The sequence below is a fragment of the Falco punctatus genome, assembly GCF_963210335.1.
Source record: "Falco punctatus genome assembly, chromosome: 3".
Lineage (NCBI taxonomy): Eukaryota > Metazoa > Chordata > Aves > Falconiformes > Falconidae > Falco > Falco punctatus.
This window is the reverse complement of record NC_137582.1, coordinates 19,720,361-19,742,539: the sequence shown is the minus strand read 5'-3', so window position 1 is coordinate 19,742,539 and position 22,179 is coordinate 19,720,361. Positions and strand designations below refer to the sequence as shown.

At 42.0% G+C, this 22,179-nt stretch overlaps 2 protein-coding genes across 4 annotated transcripts in view; one reads left to right on the top strand and one right to left on the bottom strand.

Moving 5' to 3' along the window:
• Positions 1-5,764, top strand: part of MTBP (MDM2 binding protein) — a gene marked incomplete at its 5' end in the record, with an annotated part of 34,745 nt that extends 28,981 nt beyond the window's left edge. For 2 of the 3 annotated variants that reach the window (XM_080378347.1, XM_080378346.1), the window contains one exon: positions 216-597. In XM_080378347.1, the coding sequence (XP_080234473.1) occupies positions 216-251 (36 nt within the window). In that variant the 3' untranslated portion in view covers positions 252-597. Of the gene's footprint in view, positions 1-215; positions 598-5,285 lie in introns of those variants that run through there. The other variant, XR_013926596.1, reaches the window with a different exon arrangement.
• SNTB1 (syntrophin beta 1) overlaps positions 4,753-22,179 on the bottom strand; it is a 116,277-nt gene continuing 98,850 nt past the window's right edge. Inside the window, exons 4-7 of the mRNA XM_080378348.1 lie at positions 17,542-17,681; positions 10,795-10,991; positions 8,864-9,054; positions 4,753-7,551 (exon numbers count right to left, since the gene is read on the bottom strand). Coding sequence (XP_080234474.1) covers positions 7,459-7,551; positions 8,864-9,054; positions 10,795-10,991; positions 17,542-17,681 — 621 coding nt within the window. The 3' untranslated portion in view covers positions 4,753-7,458. The remainder of the gene's footprint in view (positions 7,552-8,863; positions 9,055-10,794; positions 10,992-17,541; positions 17,682-22,179) is intronic.

Sequence of the window (22,179 nt, the reverse complement as noted above, 5' to 3'; positions counted from 1 at the left end):
GCATTCTGTAAAATTAAATACAATTCTTGGGTAACGCTGTGTCCTCTCAGTTTATGAACAGTGCTTCTCCTTTGGAATGGATTAACTTTTAGATCCTGTTTAGTAAATACCACGCAGATGGTGATAAAGAATTGATAAAGTGGAAGAGAGATTCTTCGGTTGCTTTCAAGACCTGGAGTTACGTAAATTGTGTATTTTCTCACTTATTTCCCCAGGTGATTGAATGGGTTTTGGAGAAGACTGGCAAGTAGAGGTACTGCATGGTTGCTATTGATACCTTCCTAGGAAGCGTGGAGGCAGAGCACTTCTGATTGTAAGCACGTTATACTGCCCAACACACACGCGTGTATCTACACACTGGAAGGACTTTGGTCAGTGACTCCATTATATAGAGACTCAATTCTCAAGCACAGTGGCAAGTTGTAAGACTTTTTATACTGAAGATTTTTAAAAAATCAAATGAAAAAGGTTTTATATGCATATTTATTACATTTAATTGTTAAAAGGAGTATAGCTTGACTCTGTTTGATAAAGCTTTGTATGTTTTTCAACTGGTATATTTGGTTTTTACGTGAATAAAACCCCCACCATATTACATATATTTGTTATATTTTTAATAACAAAATTATTTTGGTTTACCTTTTTGGGTGAAGATCTCTAGTCTATTTATTACTACTTGCTGTTGTAAAAACAGCTCTTTACAGCGCCAACTGTTGACATTTTAAAGGATGTTTAAGAACAATTCCTATGCCTATTCTGCAGGTGAAAGCAAACAATTAAATTTGAAGTCACAGTTATCTCTGTGTTGTGGTATAAGGGGGAAAAAAAAGCATGTCTTTTGAAACTTGAAGCAAGCTCCCATAAAAGAAAGGATCGTTGTTTTACAAGCTGAATTTCTGGTATAATTTCACACGTACTCTTTGTAACACTTCTTAAAAAACAATTTATAACAAATTTCTTTTCATGGAGGAGGAGGAGGAAATCAAAATGACAGCAGTAATGATAATTGTGAGAGCTGTGGCAGAGCTGGCATGCTATCATGAACTATAAAATACTAAATTTGGCCTCAGTTCGCTTAAGCCTTAGGTATGTATCTGGCTTGTAGGAGTGTGATTATTCAAGTTAGTATTATGTTGAGATGAGGAGTTCCTACCAAAACAAATACATTTTACAGCTATTAGTGTAAGGATTTCCTATTTGTTATATGAACTAACATAATTAAAATTGATAGAGATGCAGTGTTATTGTTCGCTATGTTCTCCTGGAAGGAAAATGGATTAAGCAATACAAATATAAACGATATGTAGTATTATGAAAAAGTAATTGAACTAAACACATGCGTAGGTTAGACGTGATCCTATAAAATCTCCTAATTTTCTAAAGGGCCTTCCTGATTTTGTGACATTTTTTGCTTAATTCAGCTTAAAGCCAAGCCCTAAGGAGGTTTTTTTGTGTCTAACAGGATCTTGCATTTAACTCTTCCGTTCCTTTGCTCCAATGTGTATAGTTCTCTGAAGTCTACAAGACCTTTTATATGTGGGTGTGTACTTGCCCAGGCCAAACGCAACTGCTTTAGGAGCAGGTTTACATTTGTCTGCAAAATGCCACGCATCCGTAGCACCCAGGTTTTACTGATTTGATGAAACAGAAATGCAACGAAGGCAGATATTTAAATAATTATTTAGTAAGTGCATGCACAAAATTGCCGCAGTATATTAATTACTGTGTATGACTCGCACTTCTTTGCATTCAAGAAAACAAAAAAATAATCAAGACATTAATCTTCTGTAATATCTAATATCAAATAATGTCTCTACTTCTAAGTAGAGAGAGAAAAGCTTTAAGTTATAATCTCATCTCTTCAGCCTGAATGCTGATACTTTTGTCCAAATATTAAAGCAAGCCACTAAAAGTTGTATTTCCTACTTAATTTTGGGGTTGGGGGGAGGGGGTTATGGACTTGTAATTACAAAAACTTTCTAGCTAATATATTATGCTAAGTTGATAAGCAAAAGTACAGAAACATTTCATAAAATACTTGAGGCTAGCTGCCATAAGCAAAGTAAATCCCTTTCAGGAACGTAATTAATATTCTTTAACTGGTTTTCTTGATGAAAAACTATCTGTATGTATTTGTAGAAGGACTTCTATAAAAAGGTGCTTTTTAAAATTAATTTTTACCATTTTCTCATTCTCCCTTACCCTCTCTGTGGGGTCCGTAGTGAGCCCTGGATTTACATACTATCTTACTTCAAGTAGAACCCAACAGTTATTGTTTTAATTAATTTTGCGGGCTCAAAGGCTGGCCTGAAATAATCAGCAGGAAAGCAGTTAGGGAAGCATGAGCATTTTGATGTGTTGTTTGTTTGTGAGCTGGACTAATAGAATGCTGCCCGTGTCTCATTTGCTCCTTGTTGTTATGTTGGGTTTTTTTGGGGGTAAGTGATAGCTAGTTTATTATCATGGCTTAGTAACGCTGTGCCACATCTGTGCTATAACTGTCCTTGTCCATACTCTTAACCTGGAAAAAAGCACGCCAAATAATTTGACCTGGTCTGCCATGAAGTGCTCAATCAAATGATCTTACATCTGCCGTAGTTCAAAAACCCCACACTTAAGAGCTCCTGCAGCTCAGCTAGCACGTTGTGCCTTGGGTGATACAGCACGTAACATCACCCTTTGCCTCTGAACTGTAAGTTACTTTCTTGTTTGTGGCTGCTGAACCCAAAATCCAGTCTGCCCTATGCATGCTTCGGGTGCTGGCTTTCATGGTTTTGCAAGTCAGGATATGAGTTATAATCACCAATATACATTTCTGGTTTACCCATAATCCATGTTATGTGGTTATACAAGATTGGGGTAAGACAGCAGATGTGGTTGCGATTACTTGGCGATATGATTTCTTCTCAATATTGCAGCAATTGCGTGATGAGTATTGCTGGGCTACCACAGAAAATAATTGGGGTATAAACGCTTTTCCAAATTCACAAATTCCCTTTTCCAAATTCATGGTTCTCTCCTGGGATTTGTTTTCTAATGCCTCTAATTATTTACACAAGCACAGAAACCCTGACAAAGGAAACAAACTGAAAAGCTAATCCTATGTGGAAAAAGTAGCTGATGTATTCATGAGAGGTTGTTGTCTTTGTTACTTTAAATATGTAATGTTTTTCCCCTCCTGCTTTTAAACTAAACTTTTGCCCTGGTTAATCTAGGGTTCACTTATATCAGGCACGCTGAGTTCCTCAGAATTTTGCTAGTATTTAATTAATACCTGTTCTTTAAAATCAAAGTCACCATCAAATTCATAAATGTCCATTCTAGATACAATTCCAATTACTTTATAGTAATAGTATATACAGGAATTGTGTGTGTGTGTATAGTGATACATAATACATACTGCAGTAATAGCCTGTGTATATATAGTAAATAGCCCCTGTAAACAGCTAGTTGTAAACCTGCCAGTTTGATGAAAAATTAGATAAATTTACAGATCAGTGACAGTGTAGCAGTCTGGAGCACATAATTTGTTTAGGCTCAGATTCTGATTCCACTGAAACCACAGAAACTCCAATTGACTTTTAAACACGGGTTAAGAGGACATTGAGAAGTCTCTCAGGTGGAAATCAGACAGCCTCTACTTCAGATCAGCTGTGCTTCCAAAGGTGAGGAGCTGGATGGAGCGTGCCAGATATTGTGTGGGAAGAAGGAATACTGACCTTGCATGGAAAGAGAGGACGCTTGCTCCATTATTTAGCTAGACCAGGTCTAATGACGTTCATGGCAGCGATTTACTTGTGGGCGTAAAAAGTTGTGTCCCGATTTATGAAGTATCTTAAGAGGGATCCTAGTTCCACTTAAAGAGCAAGACTGTTAGGAAACACCAGTATGCTTCCCTGAACACGATCAGATCAGCTTTGTTTTGTTTATTTTTTTAACAAACATGTTATATCACATCTTTCCAGTAACAGATGTTCCAATGTGTATCCAAGTCTTTCTAATGGTGAAGCAGCTATACAGACTTTCTGATCAGATCGTTCCATTTACAATCAGTGTTTTGTGAGAAGAGGGAAGCCCTGGCACACCCCTTTTTAGGATTCCCACGGGGCTGGTGTGCCATATCTCAGGTCACGCTGAAAGAACATGCTTAAATTCCCACAGTCAAATTTTCTGTTTGGGCCACCAAGTTAAGAATTGAAGTGGACGGGAAGAAAACCATTTTTTTTTCCGTAACCCTCCATAAGATATCTAAGCAAGGCACGTGTTGGCCTCTCTCCTTGAATGCAGAAGCTTCGGCAGAAGTTTCTACACTTTTTTTCCTTTTTCCGTTTTCGCTTTTTTCCCTCCCGCTTACCACCCAGTGAAGTACAAGCAACAGAGACAGCACTGTAACTTCAGCCGGTGAGCCTCAGCAGCCTGTCCTAGAACATCCCTGTGGCCTTGCAATAAATGCCAGCAGCCAAAAGAAATGCTGTGTACTTACTCTTCCAGCCCATCAGCAACAGCGCTGCTATGGCACGAACACCGAGCTTACTTAATAGAAAGCACCAATGCACCATTGACAGTACATTAATACGTTTTTTTTATTTTGAATTTTTAAAAGTCATTCCATCAATAGGATGAATAGTTCTCTCAAGTAACTGAATTCTTAACAGAATGACTGAAGTTTAAATGTATTTTTCCCCGGCCCCAAACCAAAGGACAGCCTCCAAACAGCTTGTTTGGGTACAAAGTAAGCTCACCTCACAAAAATCCAATAAATGACTTTATTAAATATATTCTTTTCCTCTAAAATATAAATATTCACTATACTCTTATAAATGTGGAGTAGGCTCATATTTCATTTGTCTATCCCATCCAAATATGAATCAGTCCAAAATCTGAAAATGAAGAAATAGCATCTGTAATTATCATTATTTTTTCTATAAATATATATAATATGAATTTTCTTTGCAAACTGTTTAGTTATTCACTTATACTTCATATAGTACTGAGCACCTTAGATTACATATTGTATCATTTAATTGTTGGTACTAATACAGGGATTTGTAATATTTACAATGCACATACATGTTAAGTATAACATTCCAGTGATTTGTAAGTGTTAAAGGAAAAAGGAAATAGTGCAGTATAGTTTATATATGTATTTAACCTACCCCACAGTATGCAAGTTTTCACTTTAACCTCTGGAACTTTCATAGGAGCCTGTGTCCAAATTTTTAAGTTATACTTTGGAATAGCAATAAAAATGTCCTGATTTGCTTTTTAAAAACTTCACACAACAGTTTACTTGGTGATGTGATGTGATGTGAGTTCGTACTCGAAGACCAGTCCCCCAGCGTACCGACTGCTCTCAGCTTCTCAGAAATTGCTCTCCTAGAAGCTCCCAAGCCAAAGGAGACCCAAGTAACTGCCACAGAAAGCCACGTGAACAGCAGTGGTTGCTAAATGAGAAATATCCATTTGGAAATTAATTGGTAAGTTATGGAACGTGTTATCTTCTACCTTGTGAATTTACACGAGGAATTAATATTGAAGTGTGAGTACCGTGACAGTAAAACCAAAGTTCACAGCTAGATGAATCCCCTCCCCGGCTTGCTTTTGACAGGTGAGAGGTGCTGGGAGTAGGGCTGCTCTTCCACATGGCGGTTTAGCTGTTGTTCTTCGATGACTATGTTCTGTATTTGGGAAGTCAGCCTATCATTGTAAATTTGTAATTAGTTTCAGTGATTAAGATACCTATGGAAACCACCAAGAACTAATTCCTATGCTGTGAATAAACAGCATGATTTACACTTAATTCTCAAGACTTAGCTTAAAAGCAACATGGAAACAAACTCTGGTTTTAATTTTCCTCTTTGCTAGCCAAGTGATGCGAAGTTGAAGCTTTCTCAGGAATAAAAAGTGTTGTAATAATGACAAGTGAACTTCCACAAACTTTGGATTTATTACTTTCTGTACAGTTTCTGTCCTTCAAAGCGTGAATTTTGGGCAAAACTCTAAAAGCAAACAAAAAACCACCCCTCTGTAAAGCAGTTCTGTTTAACAAGTAAGAACACCATAAATGCCATGCCTGTTCTGTTTCTTTCTGTTCCCACCTGACCACATGAAGCCAATTTAGTAGTTCCAGGTGCAAGCTGTGTGTATCATCTCTGATTATAAAGGTCAGCATTGCTGCCTGCTGCGAGCCCAGTGTAGCTGTGAACAAGGCTGAAACTCTGTGATTTGCATGTTTTGATTTAAAACAGTACGTTGTGGTGCTAAACAGGAACTAGTAAGTTACGGGGACGGAGGTGAACCTCCTAAAGTTTCACCAGCAAGGAATAAATCCAGACTTGCCAAGTCATGCTACAGGAGCAGTTCCATGTTAAGGCTTTTCTGGCAGCACAGCTCGTGCTCCTGCCCCAGTGCATTTCCTCACTGTTCTGGAGCTGCTTTAACAACTTCTCTAATCTGATCTAGAAAACCCTCAAAAAATCAAGGCTTCCTCCCTCCCCACATTTGTTCTGCTATGGAGACCACACAACCAGCCTCATCAGAGCTGAGCCGGTGACTCAGTAAGGGCAGCAGGACAGGAAGCTCACCACAGTTTTCTGTTGGAAAACTGCCATGGGAATGTACTGGCAGAAGCTTAGGTCACGCTTCAGCGCGGATTCAGGGAGCTTTTACCTGAGCCAGAGACCTCAGGTAGCTGAAACACATTAAGCCATTCTGGGAAGTCACTATAAAAATACCTCCTGTGTGTGCATTACCGAAGGATGCTCCTACCTACGCCCCACTGACTACACTGCTATAGCCTGGCTTGCTCTGGCTCCATTGCTAGGAATGTACGCAAGATATCTTTGTAATTTAATTTGAAAGTGCCCCTTGGCAGGCATCCTCCAGCTGTTCACTGACCACAGCTGTATTGCTTTAGAGCACCTGACTGAAAGGTGCACGTTTGCATGCTCTGCTGGGTATTCAAACAGGTTCTGACAGCGCTCCGGAAGGAAAATCTTCTGTAAGCGGTGCACAGGTTAGAAGAAATGTTTTCCTTTTGGGTGGTGGGACAACCTTGTTGGGAGAACTTCTACTCAAACAACCTTGAGCCTGCACCACAACCAACGCCCACTCTTGTCTGCTTAGCCCTTGACTTATTCTGTATAAACAAGTGCATTGAAATAGGCACAATTTAATGATTCTGAAACATTTACACATATGGTACTACTCACTTTTACTGTCTCATATGGGATTTAAAAATCCCATTATTTACAATGAAATCCATTGTTTTCCTTGTCATGTCACCTCTTTAGCTGATCAAAATGAAACCTGGGCCTCGGAAGACTGCAGAAATGGCCAAGGCGTAGTACTGAACCCAAAGCTGGTGAATGTTGCTAGCTGGTACAGGTTGCTGCTGTTGACTGTGCTTCAGATTAGCATGGTCACTCCATCTTTCTCTGAAGAAACAGATGTACCCCATTATGCCACCAAGCCAAGTCTTGTAATCTTTGCTGACAGGAACGAATGAATGATGAACACAATTGGTTTTGGACAGGAATGAAGGTCCAGTTGCTGAAAGCATAGAAAGCAAGTTGAGAATGATTAGATTAGATTACAGCTCAAATAAGCAGTTATTTACAGAGTATTTGATCAACTGCTGCCTGGTGTTTTGAACAGGCTTCTATTAATAAAAACCCTTTATTACAACATATTGTCTTTCCTTTGCATATAGCTGCAAATATTTAGGCTACCAGAAGTAAGTAATAACCATCTTGACAGCAGATGAGATCCTGGTGCCTCTGGGCTTGCATCCACCTGGGTAAGCAGCAGAAAACTAAATCAGGTGCTGCAAATGCCTCTTCAGGCTCTGCTTCTGACCAGGGATGGTTGTGGGCCTGCCGCATCCAATGCCTGGTGTATCTGCTGGTGGTCACAGCTGCAGCCAGGATACTGCACCTTCAGCAACCGTGGTTGCTCCTCTGTTCACACAAACAGCAGTGAGACTTTTTTTTTCCACAGTCACGGTTCAGATGATCTCACCACATGCTTGCTAAGCATGACAGCCTTGTCAGCGTGGACAGCAGCTTCAACAGTAGGTTTGCATCAAAACAAACCAGGTTTGCCATTCGCCTAGTCATGTATCAAATTTATTGAGAGCTAGTACCAAATTCCCTTCTGAAAACCTGACAATAAGCAGTCTGCAGACTATATTATCAAAGATGACATGAGGAATTAAGCACCCAGCATGCTCAGGGACTGCTGAAAAAAAATTGGCAGGAAAGACCATGTTTACATGCATAATTTATGGTATTTAAAGTGCTCGTAGGAATAAGCACCTTATTTTTAGGCATTGTGACAGCTAACTTAGAGGCCTAAGCAGACAGTACATCTGTTGTCTTCAATTTTTTGCAGCAACTAGATGTTCAAAAATGTCTAAAACATAGCTTGTTGTCATAGAGTCCCTTTGTGTATTTTGGAATTAATAATATCTCATTCCAAAGATCTTCCACTTGCAATCATTTAAAAAAGGAAATGGATACATACAAATATTCTAACATCTGACTACTTAGAGATGAAGTTTGTTAAATGTAAGAAATCTTTCATCCCTCTTTGCATGGTTTTACCATTTTATCTCTCTTTTTAGTTTATCTCCTTCTAAAGCCAGATTGTCGAGCTGTACTACAAAGTGTGGCATCTAAATACTGGTACTGGAACCTGGTACTGGCCAATTGTTATTGGAGTAGAACAGAATAGAATATTTCAGTTGGAAGGGACCCACAATAATCATCTAGTCCAACTTCCTTTAGTGCTTCTCCACCCCCACAGCCTGAAGAACCACCAAGGAGATGGTAACATGCACCCCTTTACTAAACACAGTACTTACAATTTCTCCATCCTTTCCTCCAAAGTCCAAATAAAGCATCCTTATCCCATCATCTGAGGACATTTTCAGTTTTTCGTAGGGATATTGTGCAATTGTCTTAGAGAAGGCACCATCTTGCGGTTCAGTTGTAAGAGAGAATCCATGTTCGTAATGGATGGTCAAACGGCACTCCTGGCTTTTGTATGTGCAAGCTGGAGAAGGAAACAAAATCTAGTCTGTAACATTCTTAAAAGCAACAAATTCCATTTGGCTGCAGATATCTGCAGTTTACATTTGATCTCAACACTACCTTGTGGAAAGTAATCTTCCCTAAACCCGGGCTAATCATGCTCTAACTGTAAACCTGCAAATCTTTCTGTTGTGCGAGGGCCAAGCAAGGTTGTTAGTTATGGTGTAAAGACACAGACTAAAATTGTGCTTGGCAGTAGCAGTGCTGATGTCAGTCCTTTCACTTACTCACTCCATTCTTTATGTTGCAGTGTAAATCTACATGCTAACACCAAAAAAAAACCCCAAAAAACTACTGAAGTTTAATAAGGCTCAGGTTGGCATTTCCTTCCTTCAAACCTTGACAAAGTCATAGCTACTCTTCTTCTTACGTCTGACAGACATAGCCAAAATCAATAAATGTGGCGCAAAATGCCTGAGAAAATTAGAAGCTGTAAAGGGTTTCCCTAAAGTGTTTTGACAAAGATGAAGACACTCCTGGGTCTTCATTAGTGTCGTGGTAATTGAAAAAGAGCCCAGATAATTGTATATAATAGCTACTGCAGCAGAAAGTCTGCATCTTCCCCTCAGCTCAGAAACATAGGCCATGATCCAAATTAAAAATGAAGTTTAGGTGTTCACATCCCAAATTCTCTTTTCCACCACTTTCCGGTGAACAATTCTGCTAAGAAGGGTCCTTGGCACTGGGATAAGAGCACCATGATGAAAGAACGGGCTGATGCTCTCCTCCTGCTTTTGGAAAGAAGGGCATCCATGTCCCTGTGCTGAGGAGATGGACACATCCTCAGGGTGGCTCCCACTGAACACTCTGGCTGGTTTCCATGTCAGAGGCCCTCACAAAGCAGCCTGAGCTCCCGGCGCAGCACACGGCCTGGCAGCCGACGGGCAGGTGTCCCCACGCTCAGCAGCATGTGGCTGTACCTAATGTCTTCATGAAATTGGAGCTGCCCTTCGTCGCAGAGCGGATTTATGCTTCGGCTCTTGCTCTCATATTTTTCGGCAATGCATGGAGATAATGTTCAACAGCCCTGCCAACTGTAGGGCTGGCGGGGGAAGGGCTCCTAAATCCTAAGGGTACTGAAGAGAAAGGCACAGCCTCAAAGCCCCAGAGCCACCCCAGGCTGGCAGCTACCTGGCCGAATGGGGCATCGCCCCAGAACACCTGCAGCTGATTACTTTTATTCCAGTCAATTTTCCATGTGCAGAAGTGCTGAGAAGTGACATCCCCATGTTCAGGGAGAAAAATGACTAGCCGTCAAAATGTGACTATTGGACTGGTTTGTCTTTTTTTACACTTCTGAAATGAGCAGAACTAGGTGAATAAACGACCAGTTAACCCTTACGAACGTGCCAGTTCTCCTCTGCCTCCTCCCTCTGCAGGAGAAACTCGTGCCAGGCTCAGGAGTCTCCTGAATTCAGAAAAATGCTCTTTTCTGTGTGTTTCTGGACAAACCTCTGACGATCACTCCTCTGTGACACACAGCCCTATATGGCAGCCTTCAGACTTGTGTCTGAAACGACATGCCCAAAACAAGACCAAAAATCAGAATGACAGTGACTGTGTCACTGGGCCAGAGGTACCACACCAGCTGGGACTGGCTCACAGAACCCTAAATATGCAGGTTTTTCTAGCAGAAGACGCCTGTGCTACCTGTGAGCGTCGTGAGGAGGGGTGGAGACGCAGCACCGCAGGTGTTACTCACATGTGGTGATTTCCGTGATGAGCTCTGCAGAATTGTGGCAGCCCTGCACTACACTTCGTGTCCACAGTGAGAGGTCTCGGCTAGTCTCTGTCCTGAACAGATGCGTTTCAATCCCTTGCCTTGTACCAGTACGGGTTGCGAAAGACAGATCCACTCCCGACTGCGGCGAGCCTTTTCCTGGGCCAGAATGGACCAACCTGCAATTGGATTTGAAAACACATCAGGGAATTATAACGCTGACACAGTGCACTGCACAAAAATCCCCAACCGAGCACGGCTCTGCTCTGTATGTTCGTAAGTGCTCGTGGCTGGGAGCAGAACTCGCATCTTCTCTGCATTTGAGCCTGAAGTGGCTCCTAGTGACACTCAGAAAAGCGAGGTCCAAGGCAGCCAGTACGGAAGCAGCCAGATATGCAGGTTTTGATAGGCACACCCCAAAATCTGATGAATTCTACAAAACAGTGGGTGAGGAACTGAGAGAAATCACCAATTGGTCTGTGGTGATGGGGTTTGATACACAGATACCAGTGCTCACTCATATGAGGCAGCTGAATCCAGCTTTCACTGTCAAGTGGCATTTGCCATAAAGCTTAAATGTCTGCAGACAAACTCAATGATAAATGCTGTTGGATAAATAAGTTAATAAGCAGATACAAAACTACTGTCTTGAGCATACTTTTCCCATAAGGAGCCTGTAAAATGCAAAATGTTGCAGCTACTTGTAATCTGAAATTCTCTCACATTTTTCTGCAATTAACATTTTTTTGCCTGGCACCAACAGATAATCTGTGACCAGGAAAGTTTGTTCATCTGGGCAAACACTAATCACAGGGAATATTTTCTGAATGAGAAAATCAACATCGCATATTTAATTCTTCTTTAAGACTACCCTTTTGGGTTTGGGGGTTTTTTTCCCCCTGCAGAAGTGTGGACAGAAAATACAGAATTCACTCAAGGACATGACACTGATTCAGCTGAAAAGAACAATCCAGAGGAGCTCGTCACTGAGATCCAGAGACTAACCCTCAGAGGAAGGGGTCACAAAATTAAATTCTTCTGTGAAGCTTCTTTCTGTCTTGTGTCTCCTGTTTCCCTTTCTATAGGTAAACAATATACTTCATATGAGACTATAAAGTATGTATGTAGCACTGTAGTAGAATACTTGTGCTGAAGGATAAAACATTAGATTATACTAATCATCTGCTCACCCTCAAATTATTGTTTTCCATCTGAAAGAATAGTTGCCTGTTAGCTGACACTGTAGAAGTATGCCATCAGACAGAGATGTTTTAATAGGAAAAGAAAAAAAAAAGCAGAAAGGAAAGAAAAAGCACAACTTTAGCTTTTCAGTTATTGAAACACTAACCACACAGCATCTGAAATTTTCCCCAATTCCCTGGCAGTCCGTGCTGACATTTGGGATGCCCATTGTGCTGAACAGATGTGTCCTTCTTTTGTATTCTGCTAGAAGGTTTGCAAGATCTGTTCACGTTCAGGTTCATGGTAACTTCCTTTGGATTTTGAGCATCTGCCTTGATTTCACGTTCCCAGGAGGAAGCAAGATGCAGAGTATCCCGGTCAGAGGTGCAAACTCTGAGGGGATGCTGCATCTTGATAATCAAGGCAGGAGACTGGGAACTGAAATCTCTAGTGACTTCTGCCATTGCCTGTGCCCGGCCAGTCACCCAGGTGCAGGCATGGCCACTGCTCTCATGGTGCCTTCTGCTACCGGGAGCAACTGCGGGAAAGCAGCCTGGAAAATCACATCAAGTTTGTAATTAAAAATAAGACTATTCCAGCTTCTTCCTGGGCCATCCCTTCTCCTTTATGCAGTACTTACCAGCTGTGCTAAAGATTGTTTTCAAATACTTGTGATACTGAATGTGTGACAGACAGATGGTCCCAATGTTTAATTTCCTTTCAAATCTACCCCACCCACCCCACCCAGCTCCCCTACATCTTCATGCTGTATCCATGGCACTGGCATTGTAGGTTTTTCAGCACGTGGATAGAATGAAGATGTACTTTACAAATCAAAGTACGTGGACACATCCAACATGAACACTTCCTTGCCTGCCTTCTCATTTGCATTACCCCCTCAGCATTAAAAATGCAGTCTCCCTTTTTAAAATGTTTTTCTGTCATACAGCTCCAGACCCTGCTTTGGAAAATCATGCAGTTAAACATGAACTAGACAAATATGCATGGGAACATTTGATAGTGTTTATGAACCAGCTGTCGCTTCTGATGTATTTGGGTACAGGTCAAGGGATTCCCAAGCTTTAATGAAGTTGCATTCTCGTGAACTGTTCATTTACATAAAAGATATTTGAACCTAAAGACCACAAAAATACCCCAACGGGCAAAAAATAGTCTTAGAAACTTCGCAGAGGGCTTCCCCTCACCCCCACCTCCTGTTGCTCTGACCACGGTGGGGGTTGTGGGCATGGTGCACGCTGCACCCCAAAGCCAGAAAGATACCCCAGGACCAGCTCTGGTAATATTCACTTTCAGTCCCTGAAGGTTACTCGGCCCCACGGAGGTTTGTGAGGAGAGGCAGGAGCCCCAGCACTCCTCCCCAGCGCAGCCAGAGCCACAAGAGGGCAGGAGAAGGTTGGTCACGATCAAGTCTGTTTGCACAGCGTGTAGGTAACAGGCAGCAGCTGTAAAACACAACTCTTGGCATGCTTCAGGGAGCCAGGGAGACACTTCCAATTTCTCTAATTTTTTCCTTGTCTCTCTATGTTTTGGGGACCCTTTTAGCATTATTCTTTGCAAACGTGTGATCACAAGATGGGTATGGTCCAACACGAAGTGCTGGTTCTGGGTGAGATGCACCAAGACCTGCTTCTCATCCTAATGCTATGAAAAGAGTTTCAACCATTTCCTGCAACAGCAAAATCTAATAGCCTCGTCAAAAAGACAGTGAAACCAGCACTGACACTCAAAGCAAGTGTTCAGCTGCTCATTTGAGATTTATTTCAAAAGAGACTGTGATACAAGTGCATCAACAGTCACGCAGCTCTGCCCAGTAGAAAGCCACTATCGTCTGACCTTTCTTACGTTGAAACCACTCCTTACCCTGAGTTCGCACTTGAAACCTGCTCTGGAACTGCTGTACTTTGGGGAAACCTATGCACATGCTCTCAGTTCACCTGAGTTCTGCATGGAAGGAGCCATGACAACCAGGAAGACAAGCAGAGAACTTGCACAGCATCTCATACACCTTCCCCTGGGTGCTCGGGTATCCCAGTGCTCTCCGCCTGCCTCTCAGCCCGCTTGCACAGATGACTAATCAGTGCCCAAACTCCTTCCCCAACTTGCCATGGCATTAACTATCAAGTGGCTTTAATACTTTCTAGTTACAGACCTCAGCTTTACACAAAAGCTACTTATCTAATCTTTAATCAGTGTCCAGCATAGGCTACCTTTTTTTTTATTTTTCCCTTTCCTTTCATATCTGGCTATGATAGATAACGGAATTTGATTGCAAACATTTAAGATGTAATTACTTAAGCCCCATTCCCATGCTAGAGGGAGGCACTGTATTCAGGCATAAGAAAACACTGAAACAGAGATTACGACAAAAAGGTCCTTGGAGTCAGGGCTATGAGCCAGCTGCTGTGCCTCCCGGTGCAGTGATTTAAAGGAACAACTTAAATCTAATCTCACTTTCATTTGAGCTATTACTTATATTCCATACAAAGCTGGGAAAGACTGACTGGAAAATATTTTTAGGTCTAAATAGCATCTATAAGTTGAAGGCAAACATATCAACAAACAAAAAGGGCATGTTGAAATTCTGCTGTTAAAATACTGTAAGAAGATTGTAATCCTTCTACCACTTTCCAATTTTCTCTGCTCATTATGTCTTGGGTAGATTAAGCATGACTGTACAGTATCTGGCACTGAAGTTTTCCAGTTTCAGCAGCTTTTCAAATATGCATTAGCTAAGCAAAAATGTTTTCCCAAGGACTCATGAAAATCTGAAAGACAGGAGCAGCCAAGATTACAACATGTGGTCTGCAAACTTTCCAGGTGAAAAGTTCTAAATTGCACTGATCAATGCACAGAGGGGATTAAAAAACCTGTCACAAGAAGGGTAATCACTGAGCAAGCATGAACACAGCAGTCAATAACAAGAGCAAACCCTGGGTATTTTTTTGGTATAACTGTACTCAGTGTGATATATCATAAAAGCAGGATCCTGCAGGGTTTTAATCAAAATCATCCAAAATGGTAGATGTAATGATTTAGGGAATCTGTCAATTTCTGTAATCTGTTCACCTTGGGGATTCATGTGTTTATATGTACTTATCAGACTGTGACTCCATTCTGAGCGTCAAGTTTTGTGTATCTGTCGTCTTTTTACCTGAGTGTTGAATTCCCAGCAATATTAGTAAGAAATCAAAGAGATGGGGCTGGAATGGTTCTCAGGAGGTCACCCGGCCCATCCCCCTTCCTAGAGCAGGGCTAACTGTGCCAACACACTACTGAGGGTTATAGCATCACCCATCCTTCAAGGACCCCAGTGATGAGGATCATACACCTTTCCTACAGAATCTGATCCATCATTCGCACACCGAGTTTTTCCAAGGACCTACCCAAACCTGCCCTGCTGCAACAGCAGCCAACTATGCCCTGTTGTATCCAGGAGGGACCTGGAGAACATGCTCCCGTGTCCTCCTTGTGTCTCATCTTCATACTTGAAAACTGCTGACATGTTTTCCATGGACCTCTCCAGATTAAACAACTAAGGCTTCTCAAGTACTCCCCTACTGACAGTGTTTTCTAGGTCTTACATTTGCGTTGTTTTCTTCTAGACCTTCCACAGCTAACTTGCATCTTTTTGGAAGTGCAGTGCCTCATGTGAAGGTGGTTTATCACCTGAGGCTTTACTCATGCTCTGTAGTTATGTATGATTACTACATCTGCCTAACACACAACACTTCTGCTATAACCCAAGATGATCGTCTTTATTTTCCCCTCTCAAAAACATAGCACCGTAGATTTAAGCAATTTTGCCAGGACGCTTCCCAGCAAAGCAACTATGTTGTTCCTCATTTTCCACCCCAAACCAGTGCAGCTGATTATTCCCCAGCACTTGTCTCTTCTGAACCTCATCCCATCTTTCTTACAGACCATTTTCCCAGTCTATAAAGGCCCTTCAGCAGCCTGACACTTGTGCTTAGCAATCTCTCATTCCCCTCCAGCCTGAAGGCCAGTGCTCTATTCACACAGGAATCCCATTGGACAGGGAGATGACTATCCCCACCCAAGGCAAGCCAGTCTGCTAGCAAATCTGAACTCCTGAGAAAAAGTAATTCAGTAAAAAGCCTTCCAAGACAAGGTCTCAGATTGTTTGATGTGGCAGATCGGTGATCACTGACGATGGGGGCTGGTGATGCCCACCAAAGGGCTGTCTTTACACGTGATGACGTGTGGGCAGGAAGGGGGCAGGCTGCGCTGCGGGATGTCCAGTCACTTAGAGGAGGAGTTGGGTCCATGCACAAATGACATCCCAAAGCAAAGAGGGGGAGAAACATCACCCTCTGCTGTGGTGCTCTTGCTTTACAAACTCTAAGGCTTAGTGACACACCTGGACACAGTCTTTGGCTCCGGCTCCAACACCTTGCTCAGTTTTCATCAGGAATCATCAGCATTCACCGGCATAGTGCGCAGCAGGCTGCAAGCTGCGAAGCTTGGGGCTGCTGCCTTAAGTTACAGTAACAAAGCGTGAGTCAGAAGCTGGCGTGCGAGGGAGTCTGAAACTCCATCACGGGTAGGTAGACTGGGACAAAACAACCATCAGTGTAATTCCCAGAGTTCAATTTTTTTATTTATTATTATAATGATTTAGCAGCAAAGCCTTAGTTCATTTAGGGAGAGAACTAAACTGAGAGACTGAGAACAAAAATTAACTAATGAGAGCGCAGTAAGAGACCCGCTGCCTTTGGCCATGTACAGCAAGCCCTTCTGACTGAGAACTCATTGAAAATGGTATAATAGAGGCCTGTAGCAAGGCCAAATCAATGGCAGAGCAGCTCTTTCTCAAGCCCTTTGACCATACTGGCAAAGAAACGTGATTAAGATTCACATCAAGAAGCACAGACAGTTTCCACTGCATAAAGACAACCATGGGAAAGCTGTCTCTGAATTAGTGTCGATGGATACCCTCGAAATAATGCAGATGGTTATTTCCGACCTAGATTCAAGCATGTGTCTTCCAACCTCACAATTTTAAGCTAAAAAAGCCAGGAATTCATTCGCTAGAGCAGGAACAGAAGTTGTGCTGAAATTAAGCGTCTCCATCACATGTGCAACCCTTCAAAAGCCTCAAACTAGTGGTGCAGAACTGCCACAATAGCACATCCAACTCAGGGCAACAATTTCATTTTTTTTCAGCCTGGAGGACCAGCTGCAAATCTGAGTGCTTCTGCCAAGCCCTCAGGTCTGCACACTGAGAAATTTCAGGAGATTGAACTCTTGGCTTTTTCAGCACTCCTGCCTCTGGATCTGGGCCAAATGGCCACATCCATAATCCTTCTGGCCATCACCCTCAGCCAGAACTCGAAATGGAGAAGAAAGTAGTTAAGCTAAGCACATCAGCCCATTGAAGAAGAATCTGCTTCTCAAACCACAACATTTCAAGTATGATATATAGCTGTGTACCAGCTATACCTGTTCCTGTCTGACTCAGCAGTTCCCACCAGTCTTGAAGCAGTCATAATAAAAAAACACAGGTACCTGGTGGCTAGCAGGGGGTAGGTATGCAGAGGGCTGAACCAAGCCTCCTTCATCCGTGGCATGCTCTCATAAATCAAGAGGTCTTTCTCTGTCAAGACCACTAACACTGGCTTCCAGTGCTTCTCGTTGTCTCCTGGCACCTGAAAAAGAGCAAAGTCTCAGTGAAACAAGAAAAGACAAAGCTACCATCATGTAAAGCCTGACGATATGAACATGTTGAGTCCTGGGTGAGATAATGAACGAAAAAGAGTTTTATGTCTTTGGCTTTTTGATATCTCCCACCTGAATTTATAACCAGCTGCAGAAGAGAAGGAGTGAAGTGCAGTGACATATGCTGTTCTCATTAGCACTGCCATTTCCAGCTCTCTTTATAGGCTACTCCACAAATGCAGTAGCGGAAGAACACCGAGACAGGGATGGCTGTTATTTAGCTGAGGTATTCATGAAAAAACTTTAAATGCATATTTATAATGTGTACCAATTCATGTGTAGCTGGCTCATTCACTTGAGTGCTGGACACTGCTGCTCTTGTTTCTATTTTCGTGAGCAAAAAAAGCTGCAACATCATCACTATTAAAGAAGAGTGTCAGGTAGTAAAAAATAGTGGGCTGGGACCAGATGCTTTTTTCCGCAGCAGTTCACTTTTTCACTGCTTCTCCTTCGTTCATACCATTCTTCCAGTTTTACAAGTGCCAATTTATAAAGAAATCCAACTTAAACATGGGATTGATCTGAAGCATTGACTCAGTGATGGGCCTGCATCTGCATTTCAAACCCATATGTAGAAGATGTCTGAAGACTGGGTCATCAGAGCCCTGTACTGGCTGCAGAATCCAGATGTGGAATCATGTTTTGCAGGTTAGACAGGTGGTAGTCCACATGGCTACACAATTACTGTTAGGAGGACCAAGTACAGATCCTGGGTTTTACTTATTCTACACTGGTAGCATAGAAGTATCTTTAAATAGATGGGAATATGAAAGGGTCTTAGTTTTGAGAATGATGCTCTTTCACAGGCAGATGCATTGTTTTCCTTTTGATGCACATCAAGAAAAAGAAGCCCCATTACGCAGTAACACTTGCAGCAATGCTTTTAAACCACCCAGATATCTTACTGGGTACTAAAGGGAATGAAACAAATTCTGTGATTCACCAGAGAATCCGGTTGTCTACATGACTCCTCCATTAAAACCTTCTCTGGGAAAGAGCAGCAGTTGTCTACTCTGTTTTACAGTTGATACCGGCTTACTTGCCCCGGGCATGTGTCACTGGGCACATCACTGGGTGGAGAAACATATAAAAGGGATCAATTAAAGGCTGAAAAGGCTGGGAGTGGCACAGACAGGAATGGTAATCCAGATCCTTAAGTACAATGTGCCTCAAGCAATGGATTCAGGTTAGAATCACATTAGAAACACTTGCATTTTATGTGAAGACAGGGTCCCACAAATTTCTATACTTTTAAGAATTTCTATACTTCGAAGATAGCTTCACACCAGAACACCAATGCCCAAAGCAGATCTTCTTAAACTATGATTTTTGGCCTACATAATTTCTAAGAAGTATTTTTCCTTCTGAATTACGCTTTTTCAATAATCACAATCCTGTTTACAGCATTACCTGCTCATTGGTTGTTCGTGTCTATGTGTTAATCAAAGTCATAAATGGTTCATCCTTTTAATTTCTACAGAAGCATCAATTACAATTTTCTTTTAGCTATAGTTTCTTGAAATGCAAACTTTCATTTTCAAATAGGGCTGAATAGAGAAGCCACATAATTAACACACCTATTGATACACTCCAGAAATAATGCAAAATCCAGAGTTCTTGCAGCCCCTGTACTGTGGAAATATTCACATGAGCAAAAAGCATCCTTAGCTTCTTAATACCAGTTATTAACTACAGTTAACACCACAGTTCCTAGCATGGGAATATAGAAATAAATGTTACAGTTAATGCTAACATTTAATAAATGTTGCAGTTAACGCTAACATTTAATTTTTGAGCATCTGACTCTGTTCTTTAACTAGAAAGATTTTATTATATACTTTTGAAGATTTCCAGAAAAGAAAAAAGGAAGATAATATGAAATCTCTCATAGGATGACAAAGGATGTTGAGATCCATAATCTGCAGGAGTAAGCAGGCAGTGTACTGGGCTGTTTGTTATTTCTCATTTTTCGACTACGTAACCACAAGCAATCCAAAGACTACTGGAAGCTGCTGACAGCTTTTCTGCAGAACCACCCTGCCAGTGTACTATTTTCAATCACAAGCTTTGCTATTGGGTGGCTGTTCGGGCAACTGTGACTCCAGAAACTTTGGGAAACACTGTTCCCTCCAAAGCAACCACAAGAAAGGGAAGAAAACTCATTTTGCCCGCTTGTCCCACAACTATTTGCTGTAAACGTTAGGAACCAGGATCTCCAGCACGGATCCTGCGGTTACCACCTGCACAGCAAAGCCCATAGCTTTGCCCCAGTCCTCCCCAACAGCTGGGTGACTATGGAGATGATGTGGCTTGGTCATAAGGTATTGAAGAGTTTTTCTCAAGAATAAGTGATCTTCTACTACCTCTCCTTGTAGGATGTGTTCCCTGTTTGTAGGGTGTGTACTGGGAAGGGGAGAGAAGAGAATGATGTCTGCCTGTGTCCTGCTAGGAAGCCCTCCCCAATAAGAAGGGCCATGAAATACACACACTTTTAAACACGTTTTTTAAACCTTGCTGGGACCATCGCTGCCTCGCTGCTAAGGAATGCCAGTATAAGCAATACTGCTGCTATTTCAGACCTGAAGAAGGATTTGTGGGCCCAAAAGCGTGTCTGTTTTTTTCCAACAGCTGATCTAATAAAAGATACTGCCTTTCCTTAAAAACCTTGAATTGCATTAGTGTTCCCTGATTTTACTGGGGTTTGCATCAGGCTTTAACAGCTGATGCCGTGCTGTTCAACAGGCAGTTGGCACTTCTGGAAGGTGTCAAAGAGAACACGCTGTCCCATAAATGGCAATAGCAAATTTTACAAAAGAAGAAAGGCTGCAAATATACCATTAGCCTACAGGGCACATTCAGAACAAATCAGCATGGTAAATTAATGCAGAGCAAGCAAGTGGCATACCAAGCATGAGCATAAGAGCAAATTACAAAAGAAAAGCAAAAACCATGTTGCTTACAGGCAGCTAAGTGAAGGGTTTGTTCAGGTTTTAAAGGTTTTAACATCTAACGTATCATAAAGATAACATGAAATACTTCTGCAAGAGTAAATGTAAGTATCATTTGAGATACGCTGCAGAGGCACCATTTTATACAATGGTTAGGGCCTGCTGCTTAGCCAGAACATTGCAGAATTCTGGTGCTTGCACTACAGTTCCTTCACGTCATCTCCCACTTGCACAGGCACACTTCAAAGTGCATTGATCTGTGCAGCAGACAAAATCACCATCCACTCTAAAAACTTGTCAAACCCAGCCCTTTTTCAAAGTAAAAAATATTAGATCAAATCTAGATGAACTACAGAAAGAAAAAATCAGTACTCCTCAAACCTCCTACCACAACAAAATGAATCGGCAAACTTTTTGCTGGCCTTCTGGGCGCTGTTCAGGTAACACCAAGTAACAGGTACGAGTGCCCCCTCTCCACGCTCTGCTCATCTCAGCTGAGGTCACTGATTGTATTCTCAGGTGAAATTCCACTTCAAGTCCACAAAGCTGTAAATGTTTACACCAGAAGCAAACTTCTTTTTTTCTTTCCTAGACACACTGCACCCCTAGATCAAAGTCTTCAAGTACAAACCTGAAAAGGAAGAACATATTCTAACAAAAAAAAACAACCAAGTGAGGTGAAGCATCCTTTTTGCTGCTCGCAAACCTTTTTTGCTCCTCATATACTAACCCTGTGAAGTGCAAACCCCGCTTTTTCCTATGTGCATCTCTCCGGTTTACCTTTCCAAATTCAGAAAATATTTCATGTGCAGCAGGGATGAAATATATTTTTTTTGTGTGTTTAACAATGTGATGGTTGGGCCTGGAATGACACCGGAGGAGACCTGCGTTCACGTCTTACTTGATCACAGGCTTCCTCTACAAAGTCAGCCTGAATGCTCTGCATTTCCATACTGACACCACGGTCTCAGCTGGGGAGGAGGCAAGTGCTGCTGTAACACACACAGCAGGAACAGACGCAAATGAGAAGGTGGACAAAAAGTGCGCAAGATTGGCTGCTGTATTTCAGCAGCTACACAGAGGTTTGTTCACCAGCCTTTGGCTGACACAAGAGCAAAAGTGCTTCAATGCAGAAAGCAGACAGCTCACACAGTGTTAGGACACACCAGACCCCACCATCCCGAGGATGTACCTGAGCTCTGGCTGCTTCTGGATGCCTTTGCAGTGGTGGGGCTGCATTGCTCCAGGCTTTGTTTTAGGGCTGGATCTGTGGTCTGAAGGACTGACTCTGCAAATAATGACGTAGCAAGCTCAACACTACCTGTATGACTGCTTCTGCCAGTTTTCTGGCAACTGGTCACGTGCTTAAGACCACTGCTTGCAATGTACCCTTAAAGAGTAACTCCTCTGATACAGAGCCAACGATATTTCAGAGAGGAGCCAGCGTGTTTTTCCTGCAGGCAATGGAGACCCCTGGCCC